The sequence below is a fragment of the Eleutherodactylus coqui genome, chromosome 3, assembly GCF_035609145.1.
Source record: "Eleutherodactylus coqui strain aEleCoq1 chromosome 3, aEleCoq1.hap1, whole genome shotgun sequence".
Classification (NCBI taxonomy): Eukaryota; Metazoa; Chordata; class Amphibia; order Anura; family Eleutherodactylidae; genus Eleutherodactylus; species Eleutherodactylus coqui.
Window position 1 is genome coordinate 5,363,252 of NC_089839.1, and position 15,914 is coordinate 5,379,165.

General features: G+C 45.1%; 1 protein-coding gene across 6 annotated transcripts in view; it reads right to left on the reverse strand.

The window, feature by feature from the left end:
* ESRRG (estrogen related receptor gamma) overlaps positions 1-15,914 on the reverse strand; it is a 227,426-nt gene that overhangs the window by 50,606 nt on the left and 160,906 nt on the right. For all 6 annotated transcript variants that reach the window (XM_066595069.1, XM_066595070.1, XM_066595071.1 and 3 more), the window contains one exon: positions 13,886-14,047. In XM_066595069.1, the coding sequence (XP_066451166.1) occupies positions 13,886-14,047 (162 nt within the window). The remainder of the gene's footprint in view (positions 1-13,885; positions 14,048-15,914) is intronic.

Here is a 15,914-nt window from a genome sequence, read left to right on the forward strand (position 1 = left end):
AAGCTGCACACACCAGACTGGGCTGTTCTTGGTAGTGGAGGGTTTGGACATTCCCCAGATACCATATGTGGTCATTGTGTTTGCATTCCTTCTCTAGCTTGGCATGGGCAATGAGTTTGTTGTATTAGAAGCCCATTGGACCCTCCAGTTGACCAGTCCACCCCGACCACCTTCCCCATATAAGATTTATTTTATGTATTACAGATTTCAGAAATGTGCAATTTTTCATATTACTGTAGATACAGTACTGGGGCCATGGGGATGTAATTAGTGAGTAACCTAGCAGTATCTACTATTCATCTCTATCACTGTACTATATCTACTCATGTTGTCCACCTTTTACTTTCCGCAAACTTTATTTTTTATATATTCTTTTTTCCATTATGCAAAAATTACAAATAGAACTTGAAGCAGGAATATAAGTCAAGACATAAACTAATGAAAACAACCCAAAACATGTCAGAAGCACAATCATGGGCACATACAGTCCGCAGGATAGTCCAACGGTGCAGCTGAAGGAGCAAATCTGGTCCATGGTGTGATGTTGGGGACATGTCTGGTGTGCGAGAATAACGACATAATGGGGAAAATCACCTCAAAAGACAAGTGAGACCCACGGGGTAGACTGCATTTAACTTAGAAAACCCATAAGGTAACAACTTCAAAGTATAGAGGGGAAGAACAAGAGTAGATGATTTAAAATAGAGAAAAAAGAAAGAAGGAAATGGTGTAGAATGGAAAAAAAAAGGGGTGGGGAAAGGGTGAGGGTCAACCCCATCTGCCTTCAATGTAAGCCAAGGGGTCCGGACAGGGAATGATGAATCAGACCTGTCATGTAGCAGAGCAGCGAGTTCCTCCATTCTCCTAATGTCCTCCACTTCGTGAGGCCAATGAAGCAGGGAGCGGGGTGAGGTGGACTTCTTCAGAGTGCTTGGATACAGGACCTAACTGCATTAATGAGGTGCTTAAGGATCGATTTACGGTATAATCATAATGAAAGATCAGAAAGGTGTAAGAGGAATAACGTTGGGTAATTTGCAGATGCATAACTTTGCAAATGATGTGGTGAAATCCCATCCCAAAAATCAGCCAATCGTGTACACTGCCAAAAGAGATGCAGAAGAGAGCCCCCCCCCCCCCCCCGCTCCCGCAAACTTTCTTAAGGATTTCAATTTCTCACAATATAAAATCAATATATTATTGCAACTTGCTAGCAAACCCTCGCCAGCTTGCAATACGCATCCCAACCACTAGGTCAGATATAACAACTACAGCATCTGCAACAGAGTGCCACAAAGTTACAAAGCTGGTCATCTTGCACTACTCATCTTCAGCTATGGTGAGCCAAGAAGTTAAGAATAAGAGATTACCAAATCAGAGTATCCTCCACAACTGTCTGAGCCTCTTCAGGATTTTTGCTGATGAAGTTAGTTCTGAATATTTTAACCCGACACAAATAATAGCAACGGATCCCTGCCTGAGCGGAGAATGATCTTCTTATCACACCCTGTGAAACCTAGCTTCAACCTCTGACGGGGCGTGCTATACATTGACAGACCAGCAGCAGCTATAAGAAGAGCCCACAGGAATGAAGTGCTCCCAGACTTCCATATCTACATAAAAAAGATTAGAGGAGACAGCGGTCCATTTTACAGCTCAATCACATTGTGTTAGCATGCGCTTATCCGAGGGCAGACGGAATTGAAAGAGAGAGAAAAAAAAGGCTCCAGCAGATAGGAAGGTATGAGCAATTTCCATGGATAGAAAAGGAAGCTAATGGCGGGGTGCTGTCATTCTTAAGAAGGGCTATTAGGCCACCATCATCTGTTCTTGTGTCCTTACGCTTCCCTAACTAAAGTCAAACATTTCCCTAATGCTATTGTGAGGAGCGCCATCCTTTTAGATAAGGCCCGGCCATGCTTCTCAACAAAATACTTTCCATTTACTTGATTTATAAATGCTGCCCGACTAATTCTATTTGCCGATAAAGGCAGCTGGATATGTATTTTTCTCCTCGCCTTTACCTTTTATATCTTTTTTGTTATCCAAATATTAAAAGAGAAAAGCCGCCGTGATGCCGATTCTCCACAGTCTCTGCTTGATTTGTATTGACTCCGTGCTCCGTATTGCAAGAGCCAGACAAAGACAATGTTTCATTGACTGGAAACCTTATGAATGTAAAGAAGATGACAACCATTGGTGGAGAATCGGGAGTTAAGCCCACTTAAGTTCATGTCCGACACACATTGGAAGCCACCATGTAGCAATATTAATTAGAAGGAATTAGTGGGTTCAGTGCTGCAGGCAAAACAACGTGGCGTTCAGAGTGGGGATTACACAGTAATATCGTCAAATGGCCACTAAGACCCCACAAGTGATCGAGGGAATATGCAAGGGGGAGAAATAAGAAAAGAAAACCCCCTACAGTCAAAGAGGACCTGTAAGCCAATTATTCCATCGGTCAGGGTCTATACCGGAGCTGGAAATACTCTAATCTTTAGAAGAGCCAAGTCCTTTTTGGTGGATATGTACTTTATTCACCCAAAGTACCTTTCAATGTGTTTCGGAGCTCTTTAGAAAGTGCCCCTTTCCTTGGCTCTTCTGAAGGATTACTGGATTTCCAGCTCCTGTATCTACCATGACTGGTTAGCTTACCCACAAGGCTCAGTTGTACTGCAGGGGGGTAACTTTACCTACCCGTATTGCCTTCCCTCACAGATGTGAGTATCCCTTTAATCCTCTGTAAGGTGTTAACGGCACTTTTATGATATTACTTTATCTTCCACACTTTGTTTTGCCTGGTTTGGGCCTTCTGGCTTGGGTTGATGATTGAAGAGGTAGCTCACAAGTTTTGGTTTATGAATGAATCTTGGATCATCTATCTATTCTGTAATTCTCCACCCTCAGTGGGTTTAGACAACATTTATCTAATATGGCCACCCTTGGTGAAACAACTATAACACATACAATATGATAAGAGACAATGGATCCCATGAAAACCCTGTGTTAAAAGTATTTCTTGAAGTATGATAACGACACACATAGAATCTCTTAGGCGCAGTAAGCAAACGAAATTCTCCATGATTTGTGAAGGCTGGAGCTCATACTAAGGGCATAGACTACTTCTTTGAACGGTTTGGTCTCCAACCAATGGAAATCCAACTGATGGGAAAATACAACTTCACCTGTTATCTTGGCCACCTGCGTTATCTTGTACAGTTTATGCTTTTCTAAACCGTACTGTCTAATGTATTGGTATTAATGCTAATTTATAGAACTCTTATTGGAAGATACACAAGCTCCTGCAACATATCTTCCATTGTCAGTCATCAGCTTTGTCAGCCCAGTTGTGTCCCGCTTCCCTGTCATTCACGAACAGCCCAGAATCTCACTCCTATGCTCATCACATTTGCCCTTTAGCATGTCGAGGCCCCACTGCAATTTGATTTTTGTCATCTATGGCTAAATAGTGCAGAGCACAGATTATATCACTGACCTTCCCTTATCAAAAAGCACAGAGAAGAATTGTCCTCTTTTTCTATTTAGTCTCTTAACATAAATGGGGTCAAACGAGCAACCGCCGTTTCCAAGGCTACTCGTCGAATGGGAAAATTCCTTTATTTTCTATGAAGGGAATTAAAAAATCTGTTGGTATTGTTACTTGTGTTTTCAAGAATTGGTAATAATCTCCATCACAGGCAATTGTCGGTCGGTGGGAGAGAAGTGAACATTTTCTTTTTATGCTTTATATAACGGAAACGGATAGCTTGCAATATTTGCAATAATAATGAAGAAATGCGGTTTATCTGTAATGACAAACTATGAAGAAATCCGTTCTCCAAATAGGGTTCTCCAGGATGTTTATTGGTGGTCTACCCTTAGGATAGGCAATCAGTATCCGGTCAGAGGCGGTTCATCTCCCAACACTTCCACCAATCAGCTAACCGAAGGATAGGGCATCAATATAAAAGTCCTGGCAAACGTGAGCTTCACAATCAGCTGCAGCAGAAATCATCAACCCATTATCAAAAAATGTAGGGACCTCAAAAACCCATCATTATTTTATAATTGACAGTAATGTAATCACTAGTCACTGGTAATCACCAAAGAATCTGATGTCCTCCAGTATCACCTCCACCTACTCCTGGAAGCCCCTTATCCCTCTTACATGGTGTTGAAGTTGGAACACAGTCCAAGGGCCAACATTATAATGTATCCCAACAGTGAGTCTAATCAAATCTGTTTTCATCTACAAGTATATGGTTGGCAGTTCGTGTCCATGGTGCGTGTTACATCAATGTGAATCCACTACATATAGATGCATACTGACCATACAGAACCGATACTTGAATTAACTACATTTCAACAATTTGGGAAAGATATATGGGCGACAGCCGCACTCCCCTTACAAACAAAGATACGACTTCTGAACACTATCATGATTCCGATGGCACTATATGCATCTGAAACATGGAAAGGCACCACACCTATCAACTGGCGACTTGATGTTTTCCAACTATGATGCCTTCATCACCTGTTTAAGGTCACTTACTATGATTGGGTTACGAATTAAGAAATCTACTGCCACTCTGGCCGACTTTGTTTTGCTGGACCCCTTCTATGCCTACCTGACACAAGACTGGCAGGAATCGGTATTTCATAGAATTCAAAAAATAGGAAGCATCATCGGGGAAGGCGAAAGATCATCTGGCAACATACATTTATAGAGGACTTGCATACTTTTGACCTCTATGGGATGATATCGAAACAGCTCCCTTTGATCGCCAACGATGGCACTCTTTTGTCTCTTGATGCGCCAAAAGGCAAGAGAGGACCTAGGTGTAAAGAGCAAGTCAGATCTTTGGGAGCATTTGCAATAGTTTCTTTCAATAATGTGCAAATTGGGGCATAACTTTTCTCCATGTGGAGACAGCCAAGTTGCCATAGGGAGTCTTTTATGGGCTATGCGATGCTGCATGGGAAAAAGGTATACAAAAAGGGGTTGGATAAGTACCTTGGCAGCCCTACCTATTGGAAAGTGACTTCCATATAAGTCAACACAAGAAGAGAGGTATAGCAGCACACCAAAAGATCTGATGGCTTGAAAATGTTATTGATTCCATGAATAAAGTAGTACCTGGTGTATAGGCTCTTAGAAATGCGCACCATTTCAGGTATGGTTACCCTTCATCAGGATTGTGTTGTAGTCAAAGAATGCAAGAACGAGACCTGGTTAAAGCTCAGAAATCCCAGAGAGAAAACTTGGGTAGGAAAGATCCAAGTGTGTGCCAGCGAGATTGCAGATAAGTCAATACAACCCTTCCAACAGGCCTTGTGACATGACTAACACTATAAGCCATACCCATCTACAGACAACTGTTTCTATACATGACAGGAGTCTCTACCACTCTTCACATTACTAACACTTAGGCCAGATACTAAGTCTGGAGCAATTAGGGAATATTTGTGGCCTCCGAGCCCCAGACCTGTCATCAGTTGAGACAATATTTAAAGTAATAGAGGACAATAAGGGTCATAGCAGAAATGGTCTTTGCTGGACATGCTTCTAAGCTTGTTACTCAACATCGCCCACTATCTACATAACAAAGCACCTCCCATTACTCCCACAATTTAGTTTCCTAATTTTTGACCAACCCCTGTAAGCTAAGCCCTACATCGGGGTTGCCACTATTCATGTATGTTGTTTTTTGTTCTAAAGCACCAGACACTTTGTAGCAGTTTTACCCATGTGGCCGGTTTATGACCCTATTTTTTTCTCTCCTGCCAAAATTATTTTTGTTGAGTTTTTTTATTCTGTGACATTCAGGGTTATTTTTTTCACAGATTTTTTCCCCATTTTTGTTTTCTTTTATTAAAGGTACAAAAAGTAAAAGAAAACGAAAGATATAAAAAAATGTATAATTCTTTATTCTTCTAATTATTACATATACGCTAAAATAAAGTACAGGAACGGGTTCCCTATTTTGCTTTGGACGTTCTGATATATATATTTTTTGGTCTCGGATTACAGGGCAGATATAGCGATGGTTTCGGTTGGCATCGGCGGGGGGGGGGGTCATTTTTTTTATATATATATATTTTTTTACTTTATTCTGTAATTTTTTTTCTTTACTCAGTTTCACAATTTTTTACCATCTCTGTTCCCATACTGTCAGAGAAGACCTCTGGGGGACATTCACTATTTCATTTTGTTTTTCTTTCACAGTATTCCACTGTACATGGGACATCCATAGGAGCCCCAATCATAGAGAAAACATCCCCCTGTAGCAGCAGTAGTCCCTGTAAGAGATGGTGAGGGATCTACTAAAATCCTGCAGGTCTGACCTACTGGGGGTCACCAACGGTTACACTATGAAGCTTCTGTCTTCTTCAGGTCCTTGGCCGTCTCTGACAACTGAGAACCCGACCCGCTATATTACAGCAGCGATAGCTTTAATCCCAAGCTGTATTTTCACTATGGTGGGGAGTTAAAGCGCAGGACCAAGCGCCATATATTTGCGGCGCTTCGCCCATATCAAGTTAAAAGAAGAATGAAATTCTATATTTGCTCATCATTATGTCTTTGGAGACAAGGAGAACATACAAAGCCCAAGCAGCTGTTGACCTTGGTTGGATTCGAACCCAGCTCTCCATTGCTCACCACTGAGCCGCCATACTGCCATAATGAATTTTATATGCAATCTATGGCAATTTATGAAGCATATATCATTATTTTTGTTGTTTACTCTGTATGACCTAAACCCCTACAGAGACATTTCCTTCTAATGAACCAACTTCGCAGTCGTGTTGCGCAGTGAAGTTTGTGCGGCCTCCACCTGCATTGATTTCGGATGAGAAAATCCTGCTAAATACTGTAAGAGGGTTGCAATTTAAACAGCAGGAGATCAGGGCAGATAAATATTTATCGAATTGGACATGGTGTCTGAAAAGATCTACGTCTCCCTCCTAACGTTACGTGCTCCAGCCGCTGCGCCCGCCTTTAAACAAAACCAATGTGAGTACCCAAAGCAATCTAATGGCTTTCTGTGAGCGCCGGCCGGGAAAGCTGATTTCAAGCGGCCGCAGTAGCCGGTGTGTTTGTGTCTTGTTCTATCAGGGCTGCACGTCCTAATCAGAGTGAATGCAAGTTCTGGGCTCTTGCTTTGTGTGTGACTTTCTGCATGATTGTTCCATTTACATTTGCTGCTTGTAAGGTGCGGAGATAAAGCTGCAGCTCACCTATTTAACCGGCTCCCGCTTAATTTGGGTTCTTTATTAGAAAACAGTGTAAGACAAAGTAAGCCTGTGAGGTATAATACAGACTGATGTTTAAATTAGTTTACAATTTGCTTGGCTTCATCTAGTGCTAACTCTGAACAAAGCCATTCGGAGATGTCAGCTGAGCTCCTAACCGCTGTAACAAATTGTTGCCCGAACGCTGAACACCTAATGACTTCAAATTAGCTCCACTGCGATATTGCCTGACAGTTCGTTACGACTGTTAGCAACATAGCTGGCGTATCATGACCAATAAATTGGTTTCAGTTGGGGCTGGGAAAGGGACTTCCATCAATTTGATTAAAGAAATTACTGTAGCATCCAACGCATGAAGACAAACTAGTTTAGGGAGGCAGACAGAAGTTAAATGCAGCAGAAACTCATTGCTCAAACTGTTCGAAGTAAGAACACCTAAATTGTGTTTAGTGAGAGACGCCGTGGTGTCTACAGAGTACCCCGACAGTGATTGGGGAATTAGGGTAATTGGAGATTTAGTTAAGGGAGAACACCGCCAACAGAATTACCAGCTCACAAATACTCAATTCTAATTTACCCGCATTGTGCAACAAAAAAATTACAAAAATATCATGGAATCCAGGTTTGCATTGCGTTCCCCTTAAGAGAATGTCAGGCATCATATTGCTCTAATCTATTAATATATAGATATCCCTGATCTACTATCACATTTACACTGTGTTGTCAAAAGTATTGGCCCTTGAGCAGTCCGGCACGGTCAGGTGATGCGCATTTAGTATAAAGGAGAGGATCACACAGGAGACCCCAGTATAGAAACAATCAGATGCCCCCAGGTGTAGAGCTGACAACGGGGTCTGGTGGGGGGATGTCACCAGGTGTAGAGCTGACAACGGGGTCTGATGGTGGATGTCACCAGGTGTAGAGCTGACAACGGGGTCTGATGGTGGGATGTCACCAGGTGTAGAGCTGACAATGGGGTATGTTGGGGGGATGTCACCAGGTGTAGTGCTGACAACGGGGTATGTTGGGGGGATGTCACCAGGTGTAGAGCTGACAACAGGGTCTGGTGGTGGGATGTCACCAGGTGTAGTGCTGACAACGGGGTATGTTGGGGGGATGTCACCAGGTGTAGAGCTGACAACAGGGTCTGGTGGGGGGATATCACCAGGTGTAGAGCTGACAACGGGGTCTGGTGGTGGGGGGATATCACCAGGTGTAGAGCTGACAACGGGGTCTGGTGGTGGGATGTCACCAGGTGTACAGCTGACAACGGGGTCTGGTGGTGGGATGTCACCAGGTGTAGAGCTGACAACAGGGTCTGGTGGTGGGATGTCGCCAGGTGTAGAGCTGACAATGGGGTCTGGTGGTGGGATGTCACCAGGTGTAGAGCTGACAATGGGGTCTGGTGGTGGGATGTCACCAGGTGTAGAGCTGACGACGGAGTCTAGTGGTGGGATGTCACCAGGTGTAGAGCTGACAACAGGGTCTGGTGGTGGGATGTCACCAGGTGTAGAGCTGACAATGGGGTCTAGTGGTGGGATGTCACCAGGTGTAGAGCTGACAATGGGGTCTGGTGGTGGGATGTCACCAGGTGTAGAGCTGACAATGGCGTCTGGTGAGGGGATGTCACCGGTTGTAGAGCTGACAATGGGGTCTGGTGGGGGGATGTCACCAGGAGTAGAGCTGACAACAGGGTCTGGTGGTGGGATGTCACCAGGTGTAGTGCTGACAATGGGGTCTGGTGGTGGGATGTCACCAGGTGTAGAGCTGACAACAGGGTCTGGTGGTGGGATGTCGCCAGGTGTAGAGCTGACAATGGGGTCTGGTGGTGGGATGTCACCAGGTGTAGAGCTGACAATGGGGTCTGGTGGTGGGATGTCACCAGGTGTAGAGCTGACGACGGAGTCTAGTGGTGGGATGTCACCAGGTGTAGAGCTGACAACAGGGTCTGGTGGTGGGATGTCACCAGGTGTAGTGCTGACAACGGGGTCTAGTGGTGGGATGTCACCAGGTGTAGAGCTGACAATGGGGTCTGGTGGTGGGATGTCACCAGGTGTAGAGCTGACAATGGCGTCTGGTGAGGGGATGTCACCGGTTGTAGAGCTGACAATGGGGTCTGGTGGGGGGATGTCACCAGGAGTAGAGCTGACAACGGGGTCTGGTGGTGGGATGTCACCGGGTGTAGAGCTGACAACGGGTTCTGGTGGGGGGATGTCACCAGGTGTAGAGCTGACAACGGGGTCTGGTGGGGGGATGTCACCAGGTGTAGAGCTGACAACGGGGTCTAGTGGTGGGATGTCACCGGTTGTAGAGCTGACAACGGGGTCTGGTGAGGGGATGTCACCAGGAGTAGTGCTGACAACGGGGGTCTGGTGGTGGGATGTCACCAGGTGTACAACTGACAACGGGGTCTGATGGGGGGATGTCACCAGGAGTAGAGCTGACAACGGGGTCTGGTGGGGGGATGTCACCAGGAGTAGAGCTGACAACGGGGTCTAGTGGTGGGATGCCACCAGGTGTAGAGCTGACAACAGGGTCTGGTGGGGGGATGTCACCAGGTGTAGAGCTGACAACAGGGTCTGGTGGGGGGATGTCACCAACCAATCAGAATGGACATTGCAGCTTCTGGACCTTCCAGAGCCCACTGCTGGTCATGTTATTGGAAGATGAAAACTATCCGGTGTGTGTGGTGCACTGGCAGACTGTGGACAATGAAGCCTTGTGGGAGCTGTGAAGACATCACACACATCGTCTGTCCTCGCTCAGGGGGTCTCACAGGCCATTGGAACGTCCATTAGCACCAGAACCCTCCGTAGAGAACTGCACACAACATCACAGCAGTAAATGCACAGAGGCAACTGCTATGATGCTTGGAACATCATTCTTGGACTATAAGTGAGTGGAAACAAGTGTTGTGGACAGTACACCATCTTCCGGTCGGATGGTCGCACTTGGGTGTGGCGGTTGCCTGGAGAGTTTATATGTGACTGCATCATCTCAACAGTGAAGTTTGGAGGAGGTTCTGTTATGGTGTGTGGGGGGGATGTTTCTGCTGGGAAGGACTTGGGCCATTGGTTATAGTGAAGTCGACCCTCCACCAATGGATACAGAGACATCGCGGACAATGTGTCATCACCTTCCCTGTGACAATACTTTGGTGCAGCTCTGTGTCTCCACCAACATGACCAAGCACGATGTCATACAGGATGTAGTGCTTGGAGAGACTTGGTTTAAGGAGCAGAACATTTGCAAACTTCATTGGTAGCCCAAAGTCCAGATCTCAATGCCATGGAGCATCTTTGTGAGGAACTAGAACGCCGTATCCATGCTTCCAACACATTCATCATCCCCCATCACTATCTGAAGCTCCTCCAGGAATGGAGGCAAATCCGTCCACACATCTATGGGGATATGGTGGAAGGTTACTGCAGTCATTGAGGCCAAAGGCGGCCAACGCTGGATTGAGAAATGTGAATTAAATAAAATTCATTAACTTCTATGTGCCTCGTCATCTATTGGGCACATTGTGTGCCAGAAGGAATAATATTAAGAGTTGTCCAGTTGTAGACTACAATTAGCCTATCCTCAGGATAGGCTATCAATAGTAGATTGGCAGGGGTCCTCCTCTGATCAGCTGTATGCCAAGCCAGTGAACTTTGTGCACAGAACTAATTTCTGCTGGAAGCAGACAGCTCCATTCCCAATGCAGTGGCCAGGCTTGGTATTGCTGGCAAAGTTCCCATTAACTTCAATAGGAACTCTGCCTGCAGTACCAATCCTGACCACTGCAGTGAGAACAGAGCTGTCTGCTTCCTATAGAAATCATAGAGTGTACAAGTGCACGGATCTGGTGAACAGCTGATCGGCAGGGAACTCCTGTTGATCTACTATTGATGGCCTATTCTGCTGATAGGCCATTAGTTGTTTAAAATTGGAAACCCCTTTAAGACTAGTCTATAAAATGGCAGTGTTAATAATATGTTCAGTGTGCTTGTGAAAAGGAGGCTCTAATCAGAAGATTAGAAGCTGAGGTGTAACTTAAAGCAAAATCTGTAACTGCACCCCCTACTACAATGTGACATGTATATTATTGGAGTCTTCCGATGTGGCTTTGGATCCACTCCAACACTGGGGTCTGGGTGTAAGCGTTACCTCTGCACCCCATACAGCTACATCCCAGCTTAGAAGATGAGAAAAGGAACCTAAAAGACTCATATTAAAACTTTCTAAGCAGTTTCATTAACCCCTTATTCTCTTCCTCCTGGACATATTCCCCCACCGACACCCCAACCCAATTACTGACACCTTCTGCCGGCTTATATTGTGATATATACAGGTTGCTCCTTCATTTCCCAAAGTATTGAGTATTTATTGAGTGACTGCGGAGGAATAGTGATGGGACGATTGCAGCAAGCATGTTCCTGCCCACAAATCCCAATAAAGCTTTTATTTCTTCCACTCCCTCGTGATTGCTTTAGAGGAGTGAAGGTGCGGCGGTGACAGATTTGCAGTATATAGGAAATCCTGAAGTTTTGGAGCCGCTTGTGAAATATTATTGTACAATAAAAGAGCAAAGTTGTTTAATGGAAAATTGGAGGCAGCAGCCGCCGTTCAGGAGATTACAGCCGCCATCGCGTCCGGCAGAGCCCCGGCGCTTCAGCTTAACGCCTTTCCACATTGTCAGGGTTTATAGATCAGTCATGTCACCAAATAAAATGGAAAAACCCTTAAAGAGGGGGTGTAGTTGGAAAAAGCACATTTTAAAATACCCTATTAAGGAATTCGGAAACAACAGAGGAGCCCCAGCAAGAGTCAGCGGCTGTAAAGAGCGTCCCTGCCTCTGGAGGACCCCAGATGTCCATCCATTACAGGTAACCTATCTAACTCAATGGGCACTGTGTAATACTTCATTTCCCTTGTGGTGGTGCTGCAGGAAAAGTGAGCGCTTGCTGCTGGACTCCAGAACACACTGCTGAGGATTTCTGGTTAACAAGTGGACAACCTAATTAAAAGGGTCCTTCTAAAAAATGGATTGCCCAAAGTTAAAAACCATTTAGGATTACTAAAAGGGGTTTCCCCACTTCAGACATTTACTTCCCATCTACAGGATAGCTGATGAATTCACCGGGCTCCCTACCAAGGACCGGCGCTTCATTCCCTCCAATGGATGAAGGAAAATGGCCAAGTGCAGGAAAATTTGAATGTCATCTTATAGAAGTGAATGGAGTAGTGATCATGCATGGGCACCAAGGTAAAGTCTTCTTAGGATTGTTGGGGGTCGCAGTGGTCAGACCCCCACCAATAAGATATTTATCCACTATCTTATGGATAGAGAATACATTTCTTTAGTAGGAAAACCCTTTTTAAAGGTGTTGTCCAGTTGCAAATAATTGATGGCCTATCCTAAGTAGATCAATGATGGTCTGCTGCCCGGGACCCCTGCCAGTAAGCTATTGTCTGGGCCAGCGTGCTTGTGCACTGAGCTGATTTTTACAGGAAGCAGGCAGCTCCGTTCTCACTGCACTGGCCAGGCTTGGTATTACAGGCCAAGTTTCCATTGAAATGAAAGGATGTAATACCAAGCTTGGCCACTGCAGAGAGAATGGAGCTGTCTGCTTCCGGCAAACACTTGATCAGCAGGCATCAAATTATCACTAATCTACTATTCATGACCTACCCTAAGGCTAGGCCAATAATTGTTTACAACCAGACTAGCTCTTTAAGTGTCCATTCTTTTGATCAGCATTGATTTACTCGACTTTTTTGCTTTGTTTTCATGTCTTCATTTAAGCGGACCTATATAGAATATCTAAAGAGCTGATGATCTAGGGGATACTTACTAATTAGAGATGAGCGAACCTACTCGTTTCGAGTAATTACTCGATCGAGCACCAGATTTTCGAGTACTTTAGTACTCAGGTGAAAAAATTCGGGGGGCGCCGGGGGGCGGCGTGGCGGCGCGGGGGTAGCAGCGGGGAACAGGGGGGAGCCCTCTCTCTCTCCCTCTCCCCCCCACTCCCCGCTGCAACCCCCCACTCACACACGGCGCCCCCCGAATCTTTTCGCCCGAGTACGGAAGTACTCGAAAATCGCGGTACTCGGGCGAAAAAGGGGCGTGGCCGAGTAGGCTCGCTCATCTCTATTAATAATCAATCAAGCGTAGTTGTGCTATAAAGGGTTATCAAATAGTTGCTAAACCAAAAGTAGAGCCCCGCTAAACCAATAAAAAATTGTTCCACCAGTTGGCACTTTTTTCCATAGAGCTTCAAGCACACAAAAAAAAGAGAAGATCACTTGAAGAGGTTGTCCAGGATGAGAAAAACATGGCCGGCCTCAGGCAGGTGTGGTAATGCCATTCATTTTAATGGACTTTTGCTGCAGTTCAACTTACATCCAGTAGACAGATGGGGCGCTGTTTTTGAAAGAAAGCAGCCATGTTTCTCCTAATCCTGGACAACCTCTTTAATCTGCATCTTACAAGGTGGGAGGTTGGTGGCGGTGCACCGTATCCAATCACTCGTTGGATCGCAGGAAGCTCAACAGTCAAACTTTTTACTGAAGTTCTCATTTTTTAACACTACATGAAGGATACGATTTACATTTGTACATTTCTAGAGATGTTATATCATACCTGGGATATGTTTGGCCCATCCTATAATTACAACCAGCTCGCGGTCAGCCAGGTCACACAAGGTAGTGAGGGCCTTGATGTCACTATCGGGAATGGTTGGGTCAGGCATGGCATAGATCTTCTCTGGCTCAGCCACCAGCAAATGTGAGACAATCTTGTTATCTGTAAGAAATAGACCACAGCACAGGCCGATCAATAGCAGGATCTCTGTGTTACCCAAAATACAGCAATCATCTGTGTATCATCGCACTGAAAACCTCCCATACATCATAAAAGCATACGGGAGGAGCGGGCTTCCTGAAAGCCGGAGTTTAAAAATATCACAGTGAAAGCCACAGTTTATTAGATGTTCCAAATAATAGCGCTCGCTGCCATACATCTTACCGCAGATATTTTCAAGCATCTGAGTTATTAGGAAATCATCCGGCTTTATGTTCTCGGCAATACAATGCAAAAAATAATCTAACCGGCTGAGAAAAACCCCAGACAATCTGTACTAGATAAAAGGATATGATAGAGAACTGATCACTTACTCCGGGGCTCTTCTTGGCTCATGAATAGAATACCAGAGGTACAGTAAGGACTGACAGAGTCGAAAGCAATGAGAAAGGGAAGGCAATGTAAAGTAGCATCATAATTGAAATGCTAGTAAGGGGCTGCATAAAGCTAGTTGCAACCATTATGGGTAATATAATAGCTGATATTAGCGGTTTTCCATTAACTAAGACTAATCAGAAATGGCTAAAAAGACAAAAGGAAAACTTAAAGGGGTATTCCCATCCCGGCATTTCATAGAGATGGGTAACTGCATAGAGCAGCGTAACTTCCATTCACTTCAATAAGAGCTGCAGCGCTGGACTGAAGCCCTCGACAGGTGGTGGGAAACGGAGGGCCGGCCATGAAAAGCTGAGATAAGAAAATCCCTTTAACTTTCAAAGTGAACAAGCATTAAAATGAGTTTGTAACCCCCCTGATAATATTAGGACCTTAATCATAGTGTTGCCTACTGGCCCGCTCCTTGGCGGCCCCCAGACTGTTCCTCCAGGTCATTCTACCAACAATGCAGTCTTAGGGTCATTTTAAATTAGAAGATTTGCCGATTATGTCTCTGAACAAGATCGGCGCTCGTCTACCAGGTCTTTACACGGGCCAATTCACTCTATAAGGGGACACACAATCGTTTCACCCCACTGGTTGGCTGTGCATCCCCCTTTTATATAAGGAGATGTAGAGATGACCAGCGAGCCTTTATACGCTCACAGTGATGATATAATTAGCCAATGAGCGGGTGTTTGCTCCATCGATGGCCGATGGTTTGTCCTTTTTCATGGCCCAACAATCAGATAAGTGAACGTCCATGCTTAATAACAGGGCTATGTAAAAGGTTCCTTAGGTGACTACAATGGTTCATCCCACGGTGCATCGCCATTGTCAGCAGCAGACATTCCACCGGGGAACGTGCTGCTAACAACTAAGATTCTTTGTGCTGCATAAAACAGGTGATCAGTTGATGAACGAGCGTTTGCTCCTTTGTTTGGTGGTCGGCGGCGCATTCAGATGGGCTGATTATTGAGCAACTGAATACTGGGATAACTGTCGGTGCTCAAACACCTTTACATACCAGTGAGATCCAATGCCTGCTGGTCACCCATGTAAGTCACATATTGGCTAGCATGGATGGCCTTACATTGTCAACCATTCAGTACATTTTGTAACTTTTTCAATTATTAAAATCACAGAAAATATTCTTTGCGCAAATGTTTTTCACCGTACAATCCCATGTTAGGTAAGAGAACCCCAATGCTGCGGAGTGCAACAGGCGTGATCCTCGACTGAGAAGAAACACAACAGTTGGAATAAGGTACCCTGGGGCGGTTGTGCAGCGGCACATCCCACCATAGAGCCTGTCGGAATGAAGCAGCAGTCCCCACAACGGAATGAAACACATCAGGAGAGCAGAAAGAAGGGGATACCAGGCGGGCCGAAGACAGGAGACCCCGGAAGGCGGAGCAAAGATTTATTGGCCACG